The sequence below is a fragment of the Saccostrea cucullata genome, unplaced genomic scaffold, assembly GCF_032062105.1.
Source record: "Saccostrea cucullata isolate Sc308-1 unplaced genomic scaffold, CSIRO_AGI_Scuc_v1 ctg881, whole genome shotgun sequence".
Taxonomy (NCBI): domain Eukaryota; kingdom Metazoa; phylum Mollusca; class Bivalvia; order Ostreida; family Ostreidae; genus Saccostrea; species Saccostrea cuccullata.
The window spans coordinates 98,189-120,471 of NW_026921081.1; the positions used below are offsets into that span (position 1 = coordinate 98,189).

At 33.0% G+C, this 22,283-nt stretch overlaps 2 protein-coding genes across 3 annotated transcripts in view; one reads left to right on the forward strand and one right to left on the reverse strand.

The window, feature by feature from the left end:
- Positions 1 to 9,999, forward strand: part of LOC134259135 (ubiquitin-conjugating enzyme E2 Z-like) — a 50,976-nt gene extending 40,977 nt beyond the window's left edge. The window contains exon 10 of the transcript XR_009990292.1: positions 9,988 to 9,999. The gene's annotated coding sequence lies outside the window, so the exon portion shown is untranslated. The remainder of the gene's footprint in view (positions 1 to 9,987) is intronic.
- On the reverse strand, positions 1,680 to 6,051 carry LOC134259132 (microtubule-associated proteins 1A/1B light chain 3A-like). 2 transcript variants are annotated; one of them, XR_009990290.1, is made up of 5 exons: positions 5,914 to 6,051; positions 5,350 to 5,405; positions 4,781 to 4,887; positions 2,760 to 4,026; positions 1,680 to 2,726 (listed from the first exon to the last, which is right to left on the reverse strand). XR_009990290.1 is itself a non-coding variant. In XM_062741733.1 (4 exons), the coding sequence occupies exons 1-4, from the start codon at positions 5,951 to 5,953 to the stop codon at positions 3,867 to 3,869; spliced, it is 363 nt and encodes a 120-aa protein (XP_062597717.1). In that variant the 5' UTR covers positions 5,954 to 6,051; the 3' UTR covers positions 1,680 to 3,866. The 2 variants fall into 2 exon arrangements, 1 of the variants encoding a protein (XP_062597717.1); XM_062741733.1 differs by having other exon boundaries at positions 1,680 to 4,026.
- Positions 10,000 to 22,283: the final 12,284 nt, after the last annotated feature.

The window sequence follows — 22,283 nt, forward strand, 5'->3', positions numbered from 1 at the left end:
ATTCCCCCGTTTTTTTTTTTGCAATAAAAAAATTACACTTTGTGTAAATGCAAGTATTTCGCTTTAGGTCTATGTATTTACCAAGAGTTGGCAACATAATTATTTTGAGTTAGCTGTAGAACTGTATAGCTCTCTGTTTGAGAAAATTTGGACAGATGCTTTACATGTATCTGTTCTAGTTTTCTCAAGCAGAAAGTTACAGTTCTGCAGCTACAATGGAATAAGAATATTTTTTTATAAACCCCAATATGCTCAACTGCATCCCCATTACAAATACTTAATTCATTTCATTTGAAACTATTTTATTACATTCTTCCATTGCAAATACATATACAGTAACCCAACATATTCTAATAATCTGAATATTAAAAAATGAAGGATTATAAATATCCATAAATTGCAGTTTGAATAAAAATGTGATGGCACATTACAACAAACATGTATGAAATAACAAAAACATGAGGACAAATGCATATACATTATGGATTTGCATTCATTTAAATGAAATGAAAAAAAAAAGTTCAAAGCACACAGCACATTGAACACAAACTGAGTTTACTGGCAGTATTGGTGTTCGGTTCTGAAATTCTCTTTATCAAAATTTCTATTTCAGAAAACAGATTAAAAAGCAGATTAAATATTTATTTAGAAATCCATTCAAATCATTAACATTTATTTTGTTACAGGAACATTTTTACAAGCCCATGACACCTTCTACGTAAATCTGTGTAAGAGTACCACAATATTTGATGCTGTAAAAGGGAGACAAAAAGTCAAAGAAAATCAATTAAGTTAGAGAATATCCTAATTATTATTTCTAAAATTACCAAGACTAAAACAAGCTGTAAAATTTAAAATATAGATGAAAATGCACAAAAACCTATTACTCAACATATAAAAATTGTGAATTTCTTAATCCTTTCCAAATACTTAAAAAGAAGAATTTTTCAAAAGTTGGATGGGGTTAATATTAATTACAGAACCTAAAGCCAGACAATGTAAATATTTTTTTATATATTGTTTTTAAATAAATAAAGTGAGGCAATCAAAAATAAGTTTCAAGATATTTGCTTTGAACATCTTTTCCCAAACCTGTATCAATGACATTACACAGTCAAACCACTTAATTTTATCTGGGAAAAGCTTCGAGATATTTAAAGATTCCAGAATACTGAAGTTTAACTGCACATTGCATATCAACACATTTTTGTAATATTATTAATAAAATAAAAACCTGCAACATTAAATTGAAAAAAACCCTTAAGGTAGGATTCTTCTCATATTTCTTGTATTTAAAAATTAATGAAATTTTCACAGAATCAAGAAGACAACATCACTAAGTGATGGTATATTAATTAGATTGAGTTTGACCGTTTTATATTACAGGCAAGGTCAGGTCAAGGTCATTACCTTTTCCATGGACATTAAGAATGAAAAAATACTGTTGTCAATCATGTGATCCCTACTTGTATTTCAAAAGATTGAATGTTTTTCTTTTTGCATAAAAAAATACTACCATATAGGGCTTATAAGATGATATGACCAAATTGACATAAATAATTTAAATAAAATGGATAAAGTAGAGACCCGCTATTACGGTGAGGGTTTTATAAGATAGAACGCTTATTACGTTGTAAATTCAAAGCACAAAACCATTTCTTAACAATCTATACAAAAAAGAACCGTTTATTACGTTGTCCAAAAACGCCAGGTCTCAGTATTACGATGTAAAAATTATGTAAAAAATTTTTTCACTCCGTGTTTATTCAGTGTTGATTGCTGGTAGACACTTAAAGAGACGCTAAATAAACATTGGAACACCTGTGCTCTGAGAGAGTGTACATGCTAATACGAATTTTCCCTGCTTTTCTTAAATTTTTAGGATATATAACTTATTTTCATATGCTTCCTATATTTAAATTTATCTTATTTTTACATATGGTAAAGTTGTCTCATAAAGGTACAAAATGATACAAAAACTAAACGTTTTGATCGTTTACTAAGAGAGAAAAAACACTTTTTGCAGATTTTTGGCTCAAATCTGTACTTAGATTGGAAGCTTTTAAAACCTAGCTAACACAGTTCTAGTTTGCTTGAAAAAAATATTTATTTGATATATTTTGAAATTGTAGTTCATTACTATCAATTTAACTAACATTTGAAATTATTTTCAAGTCTGATTGTGTAAGAATTATAACTAAATTCATTGTTCTATAAAAATTTTGAGAGGCAGAAAATGAGATATTTTCATATGCCATCATTCCGCCAAAAATATAGTTCTTGCTAGTTTTCAACCGCAGTTTACCATTTGTATTTAAAGTTGTACAATCGTGATGACGAAAGAAAAATATGGTCTTTTAATTAAATCTCTTTCACCTAAATATATGACATATGATTTTTATCCAACGAGTTGTTTGGTTTTTATCCCCGAGCCTTGGCGAGGGGATAAAAACACACAAGGAGTTGGATAAAAATCATATCTAACTACAAATCATGTGAGATTCTTTTTATCCCATGTTTTTTACACCACAAACAATGTTTAACACTGTTTTTATATAGGACTCCACTTCATTTTACTTCATCACTAACGCAAAATCCATTGTGATGTCACAACTGTGTGATACGAAAACGATATCAACGGGTTAAAGGGTTAAACATGGGATAAAAGCAAATATACTTTGAATATTTCATCTAGTCAGAAACTAGAGAAGAATCCTACCGTGAAACTAGAGAAGAATCCTACCGTAAGTACAAACTACAATGCACATAAAAGTATTAGACTAGCTAATTTCTTTCATCATAACAATTGTAAATTTAACAACAAAGAAAAAAAAGAAAACGTGGTTAAAATCTCACATAAAGCATAGAGCTGCAATATTATCTTATCATACATATCACATATACACAGACTTCTTTTGTACTAAAAAGAAGTATACATTCTTTACTATGACGTATACATTCCGTATAATGTGTTAGAATGTATAGTATACAGTACTATTAATTAACAAAGTTTTCACTACAAGTGGTTGAAGATGACGGCAATAAAAATACATACATAAATATGAAAGACATGTATTTAGTGGATCGATCAATAACCAAAATTGCTAAATACTGAGTTCCATCTACCTATAAACCTCATAAAATGGTTTTAAATTTTCCAAATTTCTATGTCATCAGACATGTATTAATTTACTGTGAACAACAGAGGTTTTCTCCACTTGGGTACATGTTAAGCATTGTAAGGATGTATTCTGCTGATTATCCTAAGCTAACGTTTCAGTCATTTTTATGGAATTCCTCAGGTCTTATCCATCAAAATATTCATCATGTTTTTATCCACTAACCCTGTATTTTCTATTCACATTTCGATCTTTTCTTGTTTAGATAGTCTTAAGTCTTCTCCAAAAATATAGAGAAAAATTTAAATGCAGATTATAAGTTTCTAGAGACAGAAATTTTTCAATCATTATCTATGAAAAATCACAAGAAGCCTGATTTTTTCCACCATATTTTCAATGCTTCATATCACTAACTCATATTTTTCTCATTCTTATTTTGCTTCAAACAATGATACTGTACACCAACTTTCATTCATGTGCGAAACAAAAAAAACATGTTTTGCAAAGCTTTTTCATTTGCAAATATTTCAGTCTTAATGTGAACTAGTTCTTCACCAATGTATTAGTATAGAATTTTTCAGTCACAAACATTACCTTAGTAGTTGCGGATGGATTTCAAACTGAAGATGCACAAATAAAAGATGTAGCAAATAAGAGTTGGTTAACAGTACATCAAATTGAAGTGCCAAATTTCTTTTCAATTTCGTTAAATACAGTTTATCTCAACAGAACACATCCTAAAGGAACTCAACCAAATGTCTCCTGAGATGCATACACAATGTACAGAAATCCATCTTCATCTTTTTCTTGTTCGTACACTTCAGCAATGGGAGTGGTGTTACTGACCATGTTACGGTTGTTGACGATCAGGTAGAAGGCCTGAGAGGGATGCAACTGTAGCCGTCTCCTGTGGGAATAAAAAAAGAGAAAAGTAGAAAAAGAGGTTTTAAGTTTCCTGCAAAGCAAAAGCTGCAAGGTGGTTGTAGCTCATTTGGTTGAATGTAAGTCTACATGAAAATTAGCTCCTTTTTAAACAGCATTTTTTTTTTTTTAAGTTTTTTCTACAATTTAAATATTTCTTTGAATTATGTGTTTTTACTGATGATGTATAGTAGACAGTAGAACTTTTACACTTTATTAAGATTTATAATAGGTTTTGAATAATCTGGAATATTCACTGGCTTTGTTACAATCTTTTTTGAGTCCAAAACCAAGTTTAAAATCTTTTGCAAAAATATTTGAGCAATGTTTTTAGCATTGTTTCGGGGGGGGGGGGGGTCCTTTCATTATAATCCAAAGTAAAACATGGAATTTCTAATTATGGTCCCACTATAGTGTTGATGGGTCATGACATACAAAAAAATTATTGTGAAATCACAAATTTTCATGGTGGATTAATTCTCGTTGTTTTCAAACCACGAAAATTTGACTTCACGAAAATATGTGATTTTACAGTAATTTAAAGTAAAGATACTTGCTTTCATTGTCAAAATCGAAAACTCTAAGGATTTATTTTTTTATGTCTGCAAATAATTTTACATACAAAGTAAACTAAGTAAGGTTACTGCATATTTATTTGATGGTAAATTGAAAGAATAATAAAACATATTCGTGAAATTAAGAAATAAATGAGTCAATGATATAAACAACTCTCAACTTACCTTATAATTTTGAGTAGTTCACTCATATTGACGTTATCTGGCACCAGGAATTTGGTTTTGTCAAGCATTGGTAGATATTTTTCTCCATGATATCGTTCTATGATTACCTGTATATATAAATAAAAATTGTTAACTTTTATGGTTATAACTTTTACACTATTATATTTTCTTCAGACAATGTATATTTAACATGTTTAATTCATTATAAGTTCCATATTTCAAATTCCTCACTGTCTTTCTTCCCCACATGATCTAGCTTCCATCAAAAAACTCTTAAACATGATTTTTTCTAAGTTTACATATAGAAATTTATAATGTAGAATTTGTGGCCCTTGCACAGCTGTGAATTGTGACAGGAAGTTGTCTTTATCTAAATGTTTTAATGTATACTTATTGAATTTGAGGGCTATAAAAGAAGAAAGATACCATTTGGAAAAAAAGCAAGCAGTTATGTTTTATAGAATTGAAGCCCAAATATTTATGTTGTTATGGGAAAAGTTTTGCCTCTGTACCATGGAAAATACTGTTTAATTTATTATCATTTCATGCTGTCAACATGGTCAACATACCGGTATTTTGTCTGAATGCTGTGTGCGAATTGATTCAACATCTTTAATCCTCTGGGCTGAAATTCAAAAACATAAAAATATCGTTTAAACATGATCAAATGATAAGGCTTATCATTTGTCAGTTAAAATGAGTAACCATGGCATATACATGTACATGTTATTATCTCAAAGTATGTATACTTGTTTGAATTCATAACATGTACACTTCTTTCAGCTTTTTTTACTTTATATCTTGAGTTCAAGGGAAATGTCCCACTGAATATTGCAGTCAATTTGTTTTTATAAGCTTCATGTGTAGATCTAAATGTACACATGCAGTCTTCTATTTTTAGTAACAGTGTTTAATGTCCTACAATCCAGATGTTATTGTTAATACACGGTAAATTAAAAAGATATATAAAAAATAATACTGCAGTGTACTATACCAAAAATAAATTTATAATGCATGTATTTATGAGTCATCTATCACCATGATCTATCGATCCTACCATTTCTGATCTTGCTTGACCTCATCAGTTTGTCACGTTAATCTAAAACTTAATTTATTGAGTTTACTTTACTCACTTAATGATCTTCTCTCCTTGAAAGGTTTTTGCATATCCATTATAATTTTGTGATGAAATGCGTTGTTGACAAAACAAAAATAAAATTTCCCTTTTGTTTCCGATTTTTCTTTTGGTATCCCGATCCCGATGCAAAAGATCCCTTACACTGTCAGCATAAAGATTATAGTTTTTTGTATTAATTACTATATATGCTTATACGTCTCCTTCAAATCAGTAAGTATTGTTACTTTGTGGCCCAGATTGGGTTCGAATTTAAAAAAAAAAAAAATCCAAAAGATCTAATGATCTGTATCCATAAGGGTAGACAGACTACTCGGCCCAACGACACCTCGGCCCATGCTGGTTGACACCTCGGCCCTGACAGGTCGGCTCAAAATCATTGACACCTCGGCCCATACCGAAGACTGCTCGGCCCATGCGTTAGGAATAAAATTAAATTTAGTTTGTTTAAATTAGTTTTTTTTTTGTACTTTCTATGCAACGGTAATGTAAATGTTTACTATGTATATTTAATCACTATACATATACTATAAATATGTCACAAGGGCAGATGAACAGACTCTCTAAGTTCTCGCGAGATCTCGCGTAATCTATGAAACGTTACCGGTGATGAATTTTTTTTCTGGAATAATTGTGACGTCATTTTACATAACTATAATTTTAATGAAATAAACAAAAAAAAAAAAAAGATATAAAATAACAATTTTTAAAACAGATAACCTTTATCTTTAAATTTATTTTGGAAATATTGATTAAAAGTAACTTGCCTAGCATAGTATGCATCACCCAAACATATATTTACATGTAGAAATCAGGCATGTATGACTATGTGAAGGATAATAAATAATTTAAGCATTGGGGGGGGGGGGGGCAGCACGTCTATATTTTTCATTTTGAGGAACATAAATATAATACATGAATGAATTAATTTAATATACTAATTAATAAATAGGTAATTAAAATTAACAATGGGTGCTAAAAAAAATAGAGTACTTAGCTATAGATGGTGTAAATTATTTTTTTAATACATTGTAGACTAAATTATTTCCGTAGACGTATGCCTGTACAGAGCCATTGATAAGACCATTGTTTTCTAAACATGTAAAAAATTAGTTAAATAATATATAAACCAAATAACATCGGAGGCACGCTCAGGTCTTTGCCCCTCATAGTTTCTGCGGTTATGAAGGATTATTATGCGTGTATAAAAGATATGATAGCTAGGTACATTTTATGTCTTTATAAAAACAAGTAACCCGCGCTTGAACATTTGCAGAGGCAGTCAAATAAATTGAATAATGCTTAATGCTATATGCCGAGAAAATGTGTCGCCTGACCATTTCCACAATCGCTCATTTAATGTGTAAATGCATCTCTATTTTAAAAAAAAATGACAGAAAACATGAATAAGGAATTCTGATCTAAAATGTTCTATTATTCATCTTAACTTTAACAGCTGTAGAACCGTCGCTCTCTGCTTGGAAAAAATCGGACATATAAAGAAGGGGCTGCATGGTTTCCACCATTAATATGTAAAAGAAATTACCAGGAGTACATGTAGGAGTGAAATCAGATATCAATTTTAAAGCGGACTTAATTCCCAAAGTGAACGTCAAAAAAGGTGCTGCGGCATAATTGAAAGTTTTTTTTATTATTTTTTTTTTACAACGCTTTGATCTGTGGCTCGCTCATATATTGTTTTGGAATGTCGGCTTAAAACATTTCCATTTCGACGTTAGAGATCGTGCGACAAATTAATTTTCAAAAAGATCATACTCTTGTCTAAAAATAGGAGAAAAATATTTTGTAAAATATCAGACATCATTATAATTCTAAAGCAAGGAAAAACATAATATACAAGAAATAATACCCTCGTGAGCCACCCCCCACCAAAAAAAAAAGCAAACATAAAAATATGTAATCAATCAAAACAAACTGAATAAATAAAAAAAAAATGAGATGTAACTCGAAAGGTTTGACAACGCTTGTATATCAGATTCTGTAGCTCTGCGTTAAATGTCCAAATATTTCAAGCACTGCAGGGAGCTACTGTTCTGCAGCTAAGTTTTACAATCACACTCACGGGAAGAGTAAGCATGCTTTAAGGTTGTGGAGGACCCTTAAGAAAAAATAGATGTACATATAAAAAATTTTAAATCATGAACATGTGTCAAAAAATTCTCTCTTACAAACATAAAAACTTGTGAATGTATGGAATGCCATATACGACAGCCAACTGCTTACTGCCAACTGTCAGCTGCTAACTGCCAACTGCCACACATATTTGAACAAATTTTATATTTATATTGATATTTATGTAAATTTTCAAAAAGAAGAAAAGAAAGGCGCGGATCCATGACATTTTTCCAAGGGGGTCATCCTGGTAAAATTAAATTGATTAAATGACAAATATGTTTTATCTTACGAAATATTCAATATATGCGATTGATAAAGTATACTGTTTATTTTTTGTACATGTGTATTTGTTTTCTTAATTGAAATAGGTAATAAAATGACTATTTTCTGCCTTTAATCTGTGAAGACGTAACCCCCCTCCCCCGGAGACAACAAAACCTTTGAAGAGAGAAAAATAAAAGAAAATAAGAGAGAGATGTTTTGAAAATAAATTTACATTTTCCTATATAGATTATAGTTAGAAATTTCCTCAAATAAAAGATTTATACCTCTGTGTGTTATAAAGTTTCACATGCATAGATCTTGGGGGGGGGGGGATTTAAAATCTGTACAGTCATGGGTTAATATATTTATAAACTAAACGAACTAAAACTGGCCTTGGACCCTCCACTTAGAAACCGCCGATCAAACATTTAATATATCTCTTTGTTTTTACAAATAAGATATGTTTTACATGCATAGATCTAGAGAGAGGGGTCCAGATCATCCCTTTGAAATGTGTATAGTTATTTAATGCACAAACTAAACCAACCAAAAGTTATTTAATGTCTAAATTAAATCATCTAAAAGGGACCTTAGAACCCCCACCCCACCCCCCTGAAAACGCAAATTCGTGTTAAGTTGGTATAAAAAATTGTCATAGATATGAAGGTACGACGCATAATAACCCCCCTCTCCCCGGCCCAAATAAGTTTCACATTTAGGAAAGGACTATACATTTTATTTTCTTGTCAAAAATATTCTCGGCTTGATTTTTTTTACCAGTGACCCTCTTGGAAAAATGTCCTAGATCCGCGCTTGTTTTTTGATTGTTTGTTATACCCCCCGCTTGAAAAGTGGGAGGGTATATAGTAATCGTTAATTCCGTCCGTCCGTCTGTACGTCCGTCCGTCCGTCCGTCCGTCCGTCTGTCCGTCCGTCCGTCCGTCCGTCTGTTACGCTTTGGGGTACCCATCTCTTATCCGCAACTCCTCTAATACCACTGAATGAAATTTGATGAAACTTTCACAGAATCTTTATTACATATTGCCATTGTGCACCTCCTATTTTACTTTTTGATCCGACACATATTTTGAGTTTCCCGGCCACAGGAAAACATGGACTTTTTCACCAGTTATAACCATATGGGAGGCGGGGGGTATCATTTAGTGAGCTCATCGCTCACAGTACCTCTAGTTTTGTTCTGTTTTTATGAACATTTACATAAATATCAATATAAAAATAAAATTTATTCAAGTTTGTGTAGCAGTTGGCAGTGAGCAGCTGACAGTTGGCAGTAAGCAGTCAGCAGTTGGCAGTAAGCAGCTGACAGTTGGCAGTAAGCAGTTGGCTGTCGTATATGGCATTCCATATGAATGTTACATTTAATTTGTTTTTAATCATTTTTGTTGATACACGTAATGTTTGAAATGATAGTTACAAGCTATAACGTACAATAGGTTGTTCTTAAGACCTGTGGGAGGATTTCTCCTGCATAGACCATCCTGAGAAAAATATGCCGGTATATTTTTTTTGACAAAAGGGCAAATAAATCAATCTTTTATCTTAAAGCTGGGGGATCGTTTTTCTTAATCAAAATTTCTTCCTAAAATATAATTATTTCTACATAGCTTTCCCTGCACATACTTTTAAAGTAAAAACACAACAAATATGTTAGGTTATGTCTTATCCTGGTCAATTATATCTACTGGTGTATCTTTTTTTAGCTAATTTAGGATATTTGAATGAAAAAATAATTCAATCTAATTAGAATGAAAATAATTATACTGATCAGGGCTAAATTTTCAGCAATTTTGTACACAACATACAAGGTCAAATGATCCAGTAAATGAAAAAAATATATTTTTATACCCCCGCTTGAAAAGCGGCAGGGTATATAGTAATCGTTAATTCCGTCCGTCCGTCCGACTGTCCGTCCGTCTGTCTGTTACGCTTTAGGGTACCCATCTCTTATCCGCAACTCCTCTCATACCGCTGAATGAATTTTAATGGAACTTTCACAGAATCTTTATTACATATTGCCATTGTGCACCTACTATTTTACTTTTTGATTCGACACATATTTTGGGTTTCCCGGCCACAGGAAAACATGGACTTTTTCACCAGTTATAACCATGTGGGAGGCGGGGGTATCATTTAGTGAGCTCGAGCTCATCGCTCACAGTACATCTAGTTTTTCTTATGAGCATTATCCAAATTAACTTACACTCTCTCATCTCAATACAATGGTCCTACCGATTTTAGAATGGGCAATAAAACCTGAGTGTCTTCTATAAATGTCTTATTAATGCATCTTCTAATTATTTGATCTACCAGGTAATAGGTTTTATTGCTGGTCACTGGGGTCTTACTCTGAGACACAAAGAATATTTTTTCTCATCTTAGCCCAGTCTGGTCATACTTCTGTCCTCTACAAAAATTAAATTTTTGCAATTTAAAATTTGTATATGACAATTAATTGTCATATACAAATTTTCATAGAAAAATTCAAATTTTTGTAGAGGACACTTCTTTCAAGACATGGGATCAGGAAGAGGTGGAAGTCAAAGTAGACCTTTGTGTAAATTCCTTATTAAAAAAACTCCTTTCTCTAATTTAGATGATACCTCTAGACTCTAAGTTACATTAAAAGATATAAAAGAGTTTATATATTCAGTGTTTGAACAATTTCTAAAATGGTGTAATTTCTTATAAAATAAGTTTATGAAACATATAAATATTAACATTGACATTTGAAATCGTCAAGTCATCAAGTTCTATGATCGATGCAATGACCTTGTCAGCAAATACTGTCTATCATTGAGTCAAATGCTGATGGACATTTTACATATTAATTGTTAGGCTATTATCTACACACTGAATTGTCCATAGATTAATTTACATGTATTCCCCTATTTCATGACAAAGAGCACAGACTGGATGTGACCAGTTGACAGGGGATATTCACTCCTCCGTGGCACCCGATCCCACTTCTGATGTTCTAAAGTTCAATGTTTGTGATTTGAATTGTTTTACTCGACATTTGAGCTTGAATACTCTTCATTATCTCCATGCATATATTCGATTTTGAATTAATGCCTGCTGTGACCTTGAACTACATGTATTTACAAAGTTTCAAGCTTAAAGATCAATCATTCCTCTGATAAAAAGGTCAGAATTCAAGGTCAATGCAGACTTCCATGTTGTTTACCTGGAATATATGTACCAGTACATGTTCTTGAGCCACTTTTTCTCATGTTTATTGCTGCTCAACCCACACCTTGGGTGAGTGGTATGCATTGTTTGAATCAAGTGAAAGGTGGGAATTTTTTTGTAAATGCCTTGTAAAGGGATTTATTACTCCTTTAGTCCAATTCCATCACCCATACTGTATCATTGACAGAATTATATTTGCAAATTCTTGGATATTATTACCTCTCTATTATAACATGCATTTCCTTTTCGAAGGAGCATGCAAATATTTTGATTGTTACTAAGATTATAGTAAAAAAAATAAGACTAACTACTCTTACTAGATTTATTAAAAACTTTTGAAAATATAAATAAGATTTAAGATGGAAATTGCTATTTAGTGCATTGACAATTATACAAAAAATAAAACAACACAAATTAAAACAAAAGATGTATGTGGAACACTTAAGCTCCTCCCCCCTTGAACAAGAAGCATAATTCTGTCTAAAATTGCTCGATCATACCCCAAAACAAAATCTGACCAAGATATATTTAATTAATTTCATTTCAATTCATGCAACCTCTAAGAGGAAATGAATGGTAACTGTTTGTGGACCCACAGACAGCAATATGCTCTACCTTCTTCGAGGGGCATTATTAAATTGTACACAAAACATGCTGGTGATAAAAAAATATCATACATGCCAACCTTCCCGATTTAGGCGGGATCCTCCCGATTTTACCCTTTCATCCCGCCTTCCCGATCGTGAAAGAAAAATTGCCCCAATTTCCCGATTTGACACAAATCACCTTAAAAATTCCGATTTAAAAAGAATTTTGTCAATCGGGATAAGAATATCAGACTTGTTTATTCAGTGCATACAGATTAAGTTTCAGTGTTTATTCAACAGAGGTGCTGTTAATTAGCCACAGGAAATCACTTCTCGCTTGTAACAATTAATTAGCCACAGGAAATCACTTCTCGCTTGAGCGCACGTTCTGACACAGCTGTCCAGGTAACTGTAGCCTGGAGCATTTAGGGGATTTAAAGGGTAACGTTATGCAAGTGAAACATTGAAAGGATAATTGTTGGTCATTTTATTAAAATCAAAAATTTAAAAACAATAACATGATTTACCAAACAATAAAACTGGAGTCCAAAGAGATCGTTTTTTGAAAACGAAAGTAGAAAACTACAAAGCATAGCTGCTGAATTTATCTGTTTACGATGAAAAATATTTTGAATTGCAGATTAAAATTAATATGAACGTATTTAAAATGAAACAATAAACATGACAAAGTCTCACGTCAAAAAGAATTTCTTTTCCCCTCCTTCTTGCAAATGATTATGTTGAACTTTGTATTTTTTTTTAACATGTATGAGGATACCCACATGGCACTCTCAAGCCTGACAAAGTTCATATGATAGTTCTTGACTGTAACAAATTTAATATTTCTTTGGGATAAGTGTATTGGTAAACTCATGATTTATTTCTTTTGTTTGTGACATAAGATTTAGCATGCATTGTAAATTTACATACTAGAAACAAATTTTCACAGCTTAATAGATCTACTCACAAAAAATAATTGCATTATGATTTCCCAAAATTTCTTTCAATTTAATAACTAATTAGCAAATTCTCATTGTTAAAATTATAGATAATAAAGAATCTTGAAAATGTTTCCCAGAAACTTTACACTATATAGCACCAAAATCTCATGTTATGATGTATTCTTAATCTGACATGTTAACCTTTGAAAAAAATTAATTAAACTTTGTACAATATTTTATTGATATGATATTGTGATAGAAATATAATACATTTTAAAAAAGAGGATAATTTCGTAATCATTTATTTTCACGACAAAATGTCGCGAATTTAAAGCTTTGAAAATTGTCGCCACGTGCAAAATCCCCCATGGGAATTTTCAAAAGTTGGCATGTATGAAATATATATAGATAAAATGTAGCTACTTGTTCATCTTTTTGTAACACGAATGAGCATCTTTATGCATAATTATGTTACAATCACATCCAGATCATAATTATTATTATTTCACTCAAGGTTTGCTGTTTGGTTTGAACTTGATAGTCCTGTCCACTAGGAGATAAGTCCTGGATATATTGACTAAAACCTGGTGATATACTGTTATCGTTGATGAATTCCTCTCCAAAAATTGCATAAATTAATGCAGTGATCACTAAAAAAAAATTAAAAACATATTTATTGTATTTCTCCTTTCAAAGCTATGAATTATGTATTCAAATACATGCATGTATAATTACAATTGGTGAAATGAACAAATGCTCTAATATGAGAATTACTTGATGAAAAATGCTGTCTTACGCAATTCCCTACAAATCGTTAAAAATGGACTAGTCTCCCCATGCATTAGTCAAGTAAACTAATCCCTGCTTAAAAATGTAGTTCCCAGTTATCAGTAATTCTCTAGATTTTGCTTTTGCATTGGTGTGATATGTGAAAGGATTAATCCCAGTTTATTAATTCAGTGAGCTAATCCCTGCTTTAATATCACATTCTCTGAATCCTCTAAATTTTATGTTTGTATCATATAATACATGTACATATACGGTATAATAAAATAGTTAAAAAGTATATCAGTGAGGGAGTTAGCAAGATTTCAGTTCCCCTTGACCAGAACCATTCCCTCGGATCTGCCTTAGGAAAATATCCCTGGTCTTGGGGAACTGGAATCTTGCTAACTCCCTCACTGATATACTTTAACTGTATACATGTAAAATAAACTCAATTACTAAGAATCAAACAAAATTTTGTTATAATTGAGATTTGAAAATGACTGAATTCTTATTAATTTCTTGAATCATATGCATAAATTCTCGGTCCACTATTCAAAGACTCAGTCTTGGCTATTGATTTGAGAAAACAATTTTTATACAAGGCACATAGGCGTCTGAAGCAAATTGAAAGTGGGGGAGGGGTAATTGAAAGTGGGGGGAGGGATAAACCAACAAAAAAGGTAAAGCCCAATTTTCAATGCCTACATTATGTGTATATTTGTACCAAAAAAAAGTTGGGGGTTAAGCCCCCTCCCCCTACCCTGGTTCTTACGCCTATGAGGTATAAGACCAACTTGTGACAACTATCAAAGGGTGCACCCTGAACAATTACACAAGGTCAAGGTCAGTAGGACTAAAAAGTACAATTCTTGTCCATAATTCAATTTTGTAATAAAATGAATATTTATTAATTAATAATATTAAAGTTGAATTTAGCAGTGAAAATGCTCATAATATATAAAGACATGACTGGGGTCTGAACACAGACAATGTCAAGATTTAGACAATGTCAAGGTCAGAGCTGTATACACACTTAAATTATCTTGTTTTATCACTTAACACTGCTATAAAAGAGTGTAATAAAACTTAATTGTCACATTGGTTGATTTTCTACAGTTATCCCCCTCAAATCTATGTGACAGACCCACTAAGTAAAGGAAAGGTCCAAGAATTGTGCTGAATTCTATCGGTCTTAAAAATAAAAAAAAATATTAATTAAAAAGAGAAAACTTTATATTTCAGGAGCATATTAGCATAATCAACAAATGCTGCTAAATATCTCAGCCAGAGCATGAGGAGAAGTCTGTGACAGTATAATAATTCCATAACATATGATTTTAATGTATATTATTTGTTTTATATTCAACAAAATATTGCCCAAAAGCATCTTCAACATGGTAATGTATTCAGCAGTTTACACTCCACGATTCGGGCTAGGGGAATTTGTAGAAAACTGATTTAACTGATTTAGACAAAGTTTGGTGACTTTAAAGCAGTAGGCACCACAAACACTTGCCTGATGTCCAATGTAGTCATTTAAGAAGTATACTCTCAAATACTGACAAATGGACCTGAGCATTTAATTAATTGGTAGGCAGTTACCTATCATGTATGTCCCATTTATATGTACAAAAACTTCAGAAGACAGCTCTATAGTGTTCTGCATCAATGTAGTCGTGTAAAATAATAGAACATGTATATATACCGGTAGTCAAAAATTTGACAAGAAAATTATATAACAGGGAGTTCATAGAAATTTAATTTCTGTAATAAATGTTTTAAAGTATGGCTTTACACTTAAGCCCAGTGGGGCGTTATTATTAGTTATTATGTTCAATTTCTAGATTTATACTTTCCTATAAATTCCATTTTGTAGGTAAAACTTTTTCCTTTGGAAAAAATATAAGATAGGATGAGATAAGATTTATTATTGATATCAATTTGGGGTCCATCAGGGCATTTATATAATATATATAAGCAATGAAAAACACATACAAGAAGAAATTGAAAATTAAAAGTAGTGATTAAAAAAAAAATTAATGACGGTACAGCAGAAAAGGTATTTCGTAGAATCTGATAGACAACAGTCACTTTCAAGAAATAGCTTATTTTAATAATTATTTGCAAACTCTATACATAAGCTATAACGCTAGTCCCCTTTTTTGCAAAGATAGACATAATAATGGCATTGAATATTGGGGTTTAGGTTTAACACCCTGGCCCTCACCCCTCACTTTCAACATGCACGGGTTTCAGTGTATTCAAAGAAAGATAAGTGGTAAGGCTATGAATATATGATACTCAAAGATATTTGATCCTACCCCTATCCCCCCCCCCCCCCCTACCCCAAACGAATTATAATCTGATGATGATAAAAGGTGTAATTATTGTGTACTTTTCGTAACATATAACAATTATAGTATTTTATAGGATACTTACATGTACATAGATGATAATTGTCCAAGACCTATGCTCATCTTTCATCATTGAGAAATCACGATGTATGACGTCAAATAAGTGAAAGTGAAAGTTGATTTTCATAGTTCTCTATTTTTTTAGCACCCATTGTTAATTTTAATTACCTATTTATTAATTAGTATATTAAATTAATTCATTCATGTATTATATTTATGTTCCTCAAAATGAAAAATATAGACGTGCTGCCCCCCCCCCCCCCCCCCCCCCCAATGCTTAAATTATTTATTATCCTTCACATAGTCATACATGCCTGATTTCTACATGTAAATATATGTTTGGGTGATGCATACTATGCTAGGCAAGTTACTTTTAATCAATATTTCCAAAATAAATTTAAAGATAAAGGTTATCTGTTTTAAAAATTGTTATTTTATATCGTTTTTTGTTTATTTCATTAAAATTATAGCTATATAAAATGACGTCACAATTATTCCGGAAAAAAAATTTCATCACCGGTAACGTTTCATAGAATACGCGAGATCTCGCGAGAACTTAGAGAGTCTGTTCATCTGCCCTTGTGACACATTCTTTATGAATGATAAATAAACGATAATTTCAATATTTTAATAATAATAATATCAGTATTTTCTAACAAACCACAACACAACATCAAATTACAATTAATCCGTTGATTGGGAGGTACATGTAATAGGTCTACACAGAAGTTTATGCCCTAGTTTACAAGATTTATTGATTTATTTATTTTTGATAAACATGTATATATTTTACTGCTTAATTTTAAAAATCATATTTTTTTTCAAATAAATTCTATAAAATATCAACAAGGGTTTCTCAAAGAACTTTTCATTAACATGAATAAGTCTCCTTCTCGTAATTAACTCCTCATAGTCACCACCCCATATGACACGCGCTCGAGACTCTAAAGGATGCACCGCATTTTCTTGTTTGTTTAATGATTAGCACTTATGATCAAGTTATTAATGGATTGTCTTTCTTTAATTACCGTCAATTTGCCGCCTTGGAAGATTGCAAATGTATCAAATTAATTTTCTTTTGCATTTCATAGATATATAACAGCATAAATAATAAATATATTTAATTAAAATATTATATTTCTGTTTGGGCCGAGGTGTCTTTTATGTGAGCCGAGGTGTCTGCAAATTTGGGCCGAGCCGTCGGAGCCGAGGTGTCGTTGGGCCGAGCAGTCTGACATTCTCCATAAGCACCTGTTGGAAAGAAACAGTCTACCGGCCACGTCTTATAAGAGAGTTTCTCAGTAATATATAATTATGCAAAAACTTGATAATTCTCTAAACAAAGACTTCAACTTATGCTTATAAGTGAATGGAATAAATATGCATTGATCCCTTGTATTTAATTAAAACTATTTTTTTAAAGGGATTGGGGTGGTGGTGGTGGTGGGTGGGGGGGGGGGTATGGGGGGTTGCATTGCATTGGTTCGATTAGTATCTTGAAAACCTTTGATTTAATTGACATTAATTAATCAATTAAGTATTCTTGCTTAATATACTGGTTTATTAATGTTTCATGTTGTAAATTTTGAATTTACTAGGGGACTCGGTAAATGCAAAATTTACAACATGATAACTAGTTATCATGTTGTAAATTTTACATTTACCTCCCCCTAGTAAATTCAAAATTTACAACATGATAAATGACCAGTGACCCAATGACTCACCAGTGTTTCCCTGGCCTTCCCATAATGCTGCGCAGACTTCGTTTGCGCTGCATTGTAGGAAGGCCAGGGAAACAGGGAAGTATTGATAATAATTACAACGTCAAAACATAGGCCATCGCTTTAGGTGAGGTCTGTGGTCAAAATACGAGGCTCAATTAATCATATTCAGTATCTTCCGATTATTTTTTTTGTCTGATACAAAACCGACTACAGTGGAAGCTCATTTATTCGGACTCTTAGTTGTCCGGATAATTCAAGCGTCGCTTGATTTTTCCTTCCAGTCATCTTCGCTAGCCAAGGGTTTTCGGTCCGCAACGCTCCCCAGCTTCGAATCCCTGGCTTGACAATAGGTAATGGCGTTCAACATTTCCCAAAGATGATCAATGCAAGCTCGCTTTTTGTCTATGTCAATCGATGTTGTGCTTGTTTATGACTGTTAAAATACTGAGGCCATCCTGATGCCCTCTGAAGGTTGAGAAGGGTTCACATCTTTGCATGTTTCTTCTTTATCATCATTCTTATTAGCGATCAGTAACTTCTCGTGAAACTAGTGCCATGATGTCATCATCAGTTAGATGTTGTCCAGTCTCTTCTTCTGCATTTAGGCTAACATATACTCCTCTGCTGTCATTGTGCAGGTCACTGTTAATCACGCATCTTTTTCTGAAGCTGAAGCAACAGAATGTCATATCATTATCATCATCATCACCATCACCATCATCATCTGTAATTCTTTATGGTACTGAAGGCCATCTTCGCTAGCCAAGGGTTTCTGATACGCTACTCTCCTCATAATCACTGAAGGCGAGAAAGTGTAATATCTTCATCTGAATCATCGTCAGTAGCTTGGAAGGTATGATCTATTTGTCACAGTTTGTTCTTCTTTCTTCTCCACACGCTCAATGTTGTGCTGTACCAGATATTTCTTGTACATAGTGAGCTTGAATGCTTGAAAATTATTCCAGCGTCCATGCACTGTATGTGGGTATGCAGTGCATATTCGGAGGTAGGAAATGGAGAGTCGCATATTTCTCAGCACAACGATATCCCCTTGACAATATCTGGCAGAGTTGTCCACAAGCAAATCACATAAATTTTCTTCTCGCAAGTCCGTTATACATTGGTTCACTTTTGGGAAAGATTTTCCCTATTGAGGTCACGAGGTTAGAGGTCAAGGATAAACTTGACACAGGAAGGTAATGATCTCTCAATATCCCGATGTTCTTTTTTTCACAAACATCAGATTTGGTATATAATTTGCCATTTCCTCTCTAAAGGCAGAAAACTGCTGTTGACAGGCATGGGGACATCGATCGTGCATTGACCTCTACATATCCAATCACGACTTATCGGCCTTTCCGACAAGCAGAAAAAAATAAGAGCCTGTCGGAAAAGCCCGAGAAGAATAGATTACTCAAAATTTTGAAATCCCTTTGCTTGACATAAACATGATAAAACACGGTTTACCCAACCCCTGAAGTGGACAATCCCTTTCGATTTTGAGGCAAGCGCAGAAAAAAAACATCTAAGTTGCTTTCCCGCTGGTCGAATAGGCCCAAGAAGTTGCTAATGGATCAAGGACCAAACTGGATATGTGAATCACAATCGCATCTTTTCAGGGTTTTTTTCAGCTTGCCGGTAATGCCCAAGAAATTGCGAGTGAGGAAGATGATGACCGCTCAGTATCTTGAGAATCCTTGAAATAAATTACCTTTAATATCATAAAAGCCAGATTTAAAGCTAAATATATAGAAATAAGAGTGGAAAGAGGTGTATATAAGAACTTATTAGAGTATATAGAAATGTGTGAGAATATTGGTACATATATTTTGTCGATAATTCGTCAAAGTGGACAAAAATTCGATATATTGACAATACAATCATTGTCATTCTGAATCTTTTGCTCATTCTTCTGGCAACGTAAAGCCAGTACTTGATGAAAATAGAACGTTGTAATATCATTTCAGATTTCGCAAACACATACACATTTTTTTCCACCGCTTTCACTAAAAGCGGGGGATATTAATTTCGGTTTGTCTGTCCGTCCGTCTCGTCGTCCGTCTGTCTTTCTGTAACACTTTCATTTCCGCTAGATATCTCAAGAAGCTTTAATTTGAGCGTTTGCAATGAAATTTTACATAACAACTCTCTATAGTCTGGAGAAGACCTCTTTTGATTTTGAGGTCCAAAAGGTCAAGGTCATGTTATATTCATACATTTTGTCTGTGTGTAACACTTTTGTTTTCTGGCGATACGTCAAGAAGCGTTTAAGCTTTTGCAATGAAAATTTAAACCACAACTACCTACATATGTATTGCCTTAGAAACAGTCGTATTTATTTTAAGGTCAAAAGATCAAAGGTCAAGGTCGTAAATTCAAACATTTTCAACATTCTATGTTTGTGTAAAACTTTCATTTTCGGGCGATATCTCAAGAAACTTCTAAGTTTTTGCAATTTAATTTTTTACTAACACCCTATGGCACACCCTTTTTAAAGTACCCCCTTGACCCCCGCCTAGATCCGTTGAACTCCATACTCTCCTTTTTGCAGGGACGCAGATTCTCTGAATAAGCTTGTTATTTTTTTTATTCGTGAGTGAACCAAGTTGCCAACTTGTAGTCCAAAGGAGGTTCCTGGGTAGTGAAGCCACAGAGACTCAAACATAGAAAACACACACAAGGAGAGAAGTTATCGTGGGTTGCATATCAACTCGAACTACTGCAGTAACGTAATTGATTTCATATTTTAAAATTTTTTAACCCCCCCCCCCCCAAAAAAAAAATTAAAATTGCCCAAACCTTAAAAAAAAAGACAATTTGGATAGGGGGTGGATGGGTAGTGTAGACACTTTCGTCAATTACATGAATCTCTTTCTTTAAAGGGATCAATTCCGTGGATTCGAACCTACTCCCTTTCCACTTCTCTTCAGCTGCATGACTTTTTAAAAAGTCTTTTTTAAAATAAGGATATTGAAATAACGAACAGTATTTAATATCAAAGTCCATAAAACAATATAAAATAGGAGCAGAGCAAACACAGACCTCCGAAACATCAGAGGTGAGATCAGGTGCCATGGGGGAGTGAGCATCCCCTGCTGACCAGTCAAACCCACCATGTGCTCATTGTCATGATCGTGAAAAAACGGAAAAATCTGTTTTCAATTCAGTGTATAAATAATGGACTAACAGTTGGTATGTAAAACGTCAGTCAGCATTTGACTCAATGATAAATTGTATTTGCTGACAAGGTCATTGCATCGACCATAGTCTAGAACTTACGAAATGATGACTTTGAACGAGACTGCTGATATCCTTGTTTCATCAATTTTCTTGTCAATAATTTACCTCGTTTTAGAAATTGTTCATACGTAGGGCATGCTCTTGCGTATCGAATCAACTGAGATATATATACTCCGTATGCAGGCGATGAAGGTATATTGCTGCATAAGTAAGGGGAAGTTGACAATAGAAAAGTTAAAGTCGCCACGTTTATCATTTAACTTGGTTGTTAGGTTACCATTAACGTCTTTTTCAAGTAAAACTTCAAAGTATGAAACAGATGTGTCAGACTCTGTGGTATCTTTTATCTCAAGCTCTCCTGGATATATCGCATCGACGTAGGAATGTTAATTGACAATACGTCGTCGATATATCTGTAAGTCGAGTTGAAGGCCACAGCAAGTGTTTTCTTCTTTTAACGCATAAGATTTTGCATAAATTCTGCTTCATTTGAATACAAAAATAGGTCTGCTAATAACGGATCGCAATTGGTTCCCATGGGAATTCCAATAGATTGTTGGAATAAGTTTCTTTGAAGGTGGTTCATTAATTCATACACAATAAAAATGAAACAAAAGCATGAAATTTTGTGAAATATTATACATGTATATTACAAATCTCTTCACCAAAACATTAGTTTGGACAAGTGCCTGGAGGAGAAGATGGATGTCCAAATCCAGAACATTTCACTTTGTCATTCAAAGTTACATCTGTGATGTGATTGATATCAAAAAGTCTCTTTTCCCAATCTATTATTTTAGCACCCAAGTGAAATGTTCCAGAATGAGAAAAGTGGCAATCCTTAATGCTATATTTCCCCCCACTAAATGCGATTTTCAAATCAATGACATCCACGGAGACATTCCGAAGTTCTTGGATATTTATTTGGTATACGTAAAAATCGTTCGAAGATCGGGAATTTCTAACAGCGTTCTGTTCCACCTTGTCAATGTAGGCGTGTTCTAATTCCTTTCTGGTCACAGATACGTTCCTGGTCACTATAAAGAGGTGCCGTGCCCGTGTATTTCTACCATTTTTTCGGATA

Bases quoted from the DNA above. Each gene is read 5' to 3' on its own strand.
- LOC134259132 (XM_062741733.1), bottom strand. From the start codon at position 5,953: ATGGATATGCAAAAACCTTTCAAGGAGAGAAGATCATTAA. The intron at 5,406-5,913 runs GTGAGTAAAGTA...TTTGAATTTCAG, and splicing joins CAAGGAGAGAAGATCATTAA to CCCAGAGGATTAAAGATGTT. The intron at 4,888-5,349 runs GTATGTTGACCA...TTATATATACAG, and splicing joins AGCATTCAGACAAAATACCG to GTAATCATAGAACGATATCA.